This window comes from Oncorhynchus mykiss, chromosome 6 (genome assembly GCF_057628025.1).
Source record: "Oncorhynchus mykiss isolate SJ-2025 chromosome 6, ASM5762802v1, whole genome shotgun sequence".
Taxonomy (NCBI): domain Eukaryota; kingdom Metazoa; phylum Chordata; class Actinopteri; order Salmoniformes; family Salmonidae; genus Oncorhynchus; species Oncorhynchus mykiss.
Window position 1 is genome coordinate 79,120,001 of NC_143027.1, and position 5,000 is coordinate 79,125,000.

The following is a 5,000-nucleotide window of genomic DNA, read 5'->3' on the forward strand; positions in this document are numbered from 1 at the left end:
ACTCAGCTACACACACACACACACACCCACACACACTCAGCTACACACACACACACACACACTCAGCTACACACACACACACTCAGCTACACACACACACACACTCAGCTACACACACACACACACACACTCAGCTACACACACACACACTCAGCTACGCACACACACACACTCACACACTCCACTACACACAGAGACTCACTGACACACTCACACACTCAGCTACACACACAGACTCACCTACACACACACTCAGCTACACACACTCACAGTGTGATTATTTTACTAACTGAGAAATCTATATATCTGTTTTTCTCACAGAGAGAAAAATTTGTCAAACTTCTAGATCAGCTGCACAACTCTCTGAGGATTGATCTGTCCAAGTATCGGGTTTGTACTCTGTGTCTGTGTGTGTGTGTGTGTGTGTGTGTGTGTATTGTAGAGTGTTGTAAAACAGTGGGTGTCTGTGTATAAAATTATTATCTGTCCAGGGGTTGTACCTAGAGATTAACGGTTGTAATGATTTCTATCTCCAGGTGTCTTGTTCACTAGTCCTGTTCACTAGTCCTGTCCACTAATCCTGTTCACTAGTCATGTTCACTAGTCCTGTCCACTTGTCCTGTCCACTAGTCCTGTCCACTAGACTTGTACACGGTACTGTCAGTGGTTGAATTGTTGCTGGTGAAATGATATGACATAAAAAACATTGCTTCCTATGTGGTGAATGTTTTGTCCTTGCTGTTTCTGTGTGTTTCTGTGCGTTTCTGTGTTTTTCTGTGAGTTTCTGTGAGTTTCTGTGTGTGTCTCCAATTCAATTTCTACTGCAATGTGTGATTATAGAGGTAAAGACAGAGAGCGGGCAGGTTTTTCACTGTGTGATTATAGAGGTACAGACAGAGCGGGGCAGGTTTTTCACTGTGTGATTATAGAGGTAAAGACAGAGCGGGGTAGGTTTTCACTGTGTGATTATAGAGGTAAAGACAGAGAGGGGGCAGGTTTTTCACTGTGTGATTATAGAGGTACAGACAGAGAGATGGGCAGGTTTTCACTGTGTGATTATAGAGGTAAAGACAGAGAGCGGGCAGGTTTTTCACTGTGTGATTATAGAGGTAAAGACAGAGAGCGGGGCAGGTTTTCACTGTGTGATTATAGAGGTAAAGACAGAGAGCAGGGCAGGTTTTTCACTGTGTGATTATAGAGGTAAAGACAGAGAGCGGGCAGGTTTTTCACTGTGTGATTATAGAGGTAAAGACAGAGAGCGGGGCAGGTTTTTCACTGTGTGATTATAGAGGTAAAGACAGAGAGCGGAGCAGGTTTTCACTGTGTGATTATAGAGGTACAGACAGAGCGGGGCAGGTTTTCACTGTGTGACTATAGAGGTAAAGACAGAGAGCAGGGCAGGTTTTCACTGTGTGATTATAGAGGTAAAGACAGAGAGGGGGCAGGTTTTCACTGTGTGATTATAGAGGTAAAGACAGAGAGCAAGACAGAGAGATGGGCAGGTTTTTCACTGTGTGATTATAGAGGTAAAGACAGAGAGCGGGGCAGGTTTTTCACTGTGCGATTATAGAGGTAAAGACAGAGAGCGGGGCAGGTTTTTCACTGTGTGATTATAGAGGTACAGGCAGAGCGGGGCAGGTTTTTCACTGTGTGATTATAGAGGTACAGGCAGAGCGGGGCAGGTTTTTCACTGTGTGATTATAGAGGTAAAGACAGAGAGCGGGCAGGTTTTTCACTGTGCTTGTCTTTTCAGATTGCTGGTGTCGTGTTATTCACACTGATTGAAAGCAGTCAGGAAATGTCACATTGTTTCTGACTGCTGCCGCTCCCCTTCTGCTCCCACATCAATTCACAGACACACACACACACACACACCCCTTGTCGTCGTACAGTAATAAGATTCAGATCAGGCCAGTCAGTCTCTCCGCTCGCTCGGCGTATGGATTTCTCCGTAATGATATTCTGAAGCAGATTGAGTTTGCTTTTCTCTAAAACCGAGGGATGAATGGACAGAGAGAGAGTATCCCCACTCTTTTTAAACGTATTCGTCAGGGGAGTCAGAATGTGCAGCGACACAGTGTAACAGCTGATTTGTCCCTCTGTGATGTCCCCTGTCGGCTCTGCTGTCAGTGATTCACAGCAGGTGCTCAGGGATACAGAGTGTTGTTTCAGACAGTGGACACTTTAAGTCGGAGGAGGGGCTCATTGGAATGGCTGGAATGAAATACATGTAATGGTGACACATTACCATTCACTACTTCTAGGATGTCTATTTAGGCTACATGTTGAAGTAGACATTGAGGGATATTGGATGTTGATTTAGGGTAGAATTTCAGGCATATGTATATTTAGGGTGAACTGAGGGATATAGGATTTTTATTTGGTCTTCGCCCCTGTGCCTTTACATGGCACGCCGTAATTTGGGTGATATAAAAATAAAATATTACGCATTCCTGCGTCTGTCTCCCGAATCTCTTCATACCAACGTGACACATGATAGAGGCTGAAGGATCTGGAATGTTAATTTAGGTTTCTATGGTGATGGTTTATGGTAGATACTGAGGGATATAGAATGTATGTTCAGGTTTCTATGGTGATGGTTTATGGTAGATACTGAGGGATATAGGATGTATGTTTAGGTTTCTATGGTGATGGTTTATGGTAGATACTGAGGGATATAGGATATCTGTTTAGGTTTCTATGGTGATGGTTTATGGTAGATACTGAGGGATATAGGATGTCTGTTTAGGTTTCTATGGTGATGGTTTATGGTAGATACTGAGGGATATAGGATATCTGTTTAGGTAGGATGTTGTTTCAGGGTAGACGTTGAGGTGTATAAGACGTCTGTTTAGGGTAGACGTTGAGGTGTATAAGATGTCTGTTTAGGGTAGACGTGAGGTGTATAAGATGTCTGTTTAGGGTAGACGTTGAGGTGTATAAGATGTCTGTTTAGGGTAGACGTTGAGGTGTATAAGATGTCTGTTTAGGGTAGACGTTGAGGTACTGTACATGGGATGTCTTTTTAGAGTATGGATATTTTATATTATTTTAGGGTGGATATGTAAGATGTTGTTCTTAGTAAGGACAATAAAGCTGCAAACACAATACACAGTTGAATGATGGTTTAGTGAATGAGTTTTGTCGGTGATCAGCGACTGAGCGGAATTGATGCTTTCATACACGGACTTTGAGTACATGATCATTCTGCGTTACTTTTGTGATTGGCAGAGAGTTGTTGTGCATCCCAAATTGCACCATATTCCCTATGTAGTGCACTACTTTTGATGAGAGCCTTATGGGTCCTGGTCAAAAGTAGTGCACTACATAGGGAATAGGGTGCTTTTTGGGATGCACATCTTCTGTTCATTTAGAGTTCATGTTGACTTTATGTAACGGACTCAGTAAAGAATCCACTGACATTTCCTCACCAGCCTACTCTAAACCCTCACTGGCAGTACAGCAAAACCCATTGAGCCCCGAGCAGACAAAAATCAGAACAGTTCCTCCTCAGATCAGAGCACACAGTTATCAGGCCCGTTTTAGACTCTGTCAAACACTGAGTAACAATCTCAGTTATTGGTCTAATGGTTAGGGTTAGAGTTCATTAGGTTTGGTCTCAAAGTTACTTGGGAGGTGTATGTGTGTGTGTGCGTGCGTGCATGCCAGTCTGTGGTAAAGAGAAGGGAGGGTGGGGGGCAGTAATGTATAGTTCACCAAGCACCTTTTCTCAGCCTATCAGGGTGCACGTGTGTGTGTGTTGAAAGCTCTCCTGTCACGCTGCTCTGAGCATGAATGGGAAGTTTCCATCACACAGGGCCATGGGGCTTTAACACTAAAAGACCAGACATCAAACTCGTTTAGTGATGATGGCTAGATGTGTCCCATCATCAATATCAATGTGTGAATGAATTATGAGCCTGCGTGGGATACAGCGTTGTGAGACGAGTGGCCTTCAGCACCTGATCCCACCTTGAGGGCCGTACACTACCTAGTTATAATGCTGTATGTTTCCAGGAGGGGAATAGACTGCCACTGGTTGCTGCTTCCCTTTGTGAATCTGTTGGGTAGTGTTAGTTAGTTAGTTAATAACTGATTTTTATAGCTATTTCTTGTTGTCTATGACCCTTGTTTCATTATCCTAATACACACACTGTAGCACTTTGGGGTTGTTTTTAGATGAAAAGCGCATTACAAATGAAGAGCTCTATTCAGTCTGCATGGACGAAGCATTCCAGGATGCGTGATAGAAATGTAAAGGTGATTCCCCATTGAGCCGACATATGCAGCGTTCAGTACAGTCTCTGTTAACGCGAGAGCATTGCCTTCCAATTTCAATCATGCTGTAACACTTAACTCCAGTGATACAGATTGAATAGAGCCTTAACTGTAGAGAGATGGAGAATGAGAAGGGAGCATTAGAGAGAGAACCAATCTCCTCATTATTTTCTCCTGCAGGATAATTTCCCAGCTGGTAACCCAGAGCGTCTCCAGGACCTGAAGTCTACTGTGGACCTTCTCACCAGCATCACCTTCTTCAGGATGAAGGTATGTACACACTCTGTGTGTGTGTGTGTGTGTGTGTGTGTGTGTGTGAGAGAGACACTCCCAGTTTATTGTAGTAGAAGCATACCTATCAATTAATTAGCATATTGGTACATTTACTGCTTGCCTTTACAGTGATAGTCAATACTGATTATGGTTATAAATAGGCCTCCCACACAACACACACACATGTATATACATATATATATATCTATATATATACATACAGTTGAAGTCGGAAGTTTACATACACTTAGGTTGGAGTCATTAAAACTCGTTTTTCAACCACTCCACAAATGTCTTGTTAACAAACTATAGTTTTGGCAAGTTGATTAGGACATCTACTTTGTGCACGACACAAGTAATTTTCCCAACAATTGTTGACAGACAGATTATTTCACTTATAATTCACTGTATCACAATTCCAGTGGGTCAACAGTTTACAGACACTAAGT

General features: G+C 42.9%; 1 protein-coding gene across 1 annotated transcript in view; it reads left to right on the forward strand.

The window, feature by feature from the left end:
* The window catches only part of LOC110526645 (protein unc-13 homolog C), a 250,965-nt gene that overhangs the window by 101,587 nt on the left and 144,378 nt on the right, over positions 1-5,000 (forward strand). Inside the window, 2 exon segments of the mRNA XM_090238947.1 lie at positions 322-390; positions 4,459-4,548. Coding sequence (XP_090095073.1) covers positions 322-390; positions 4,459-4,548 — 159 coding nt within the window.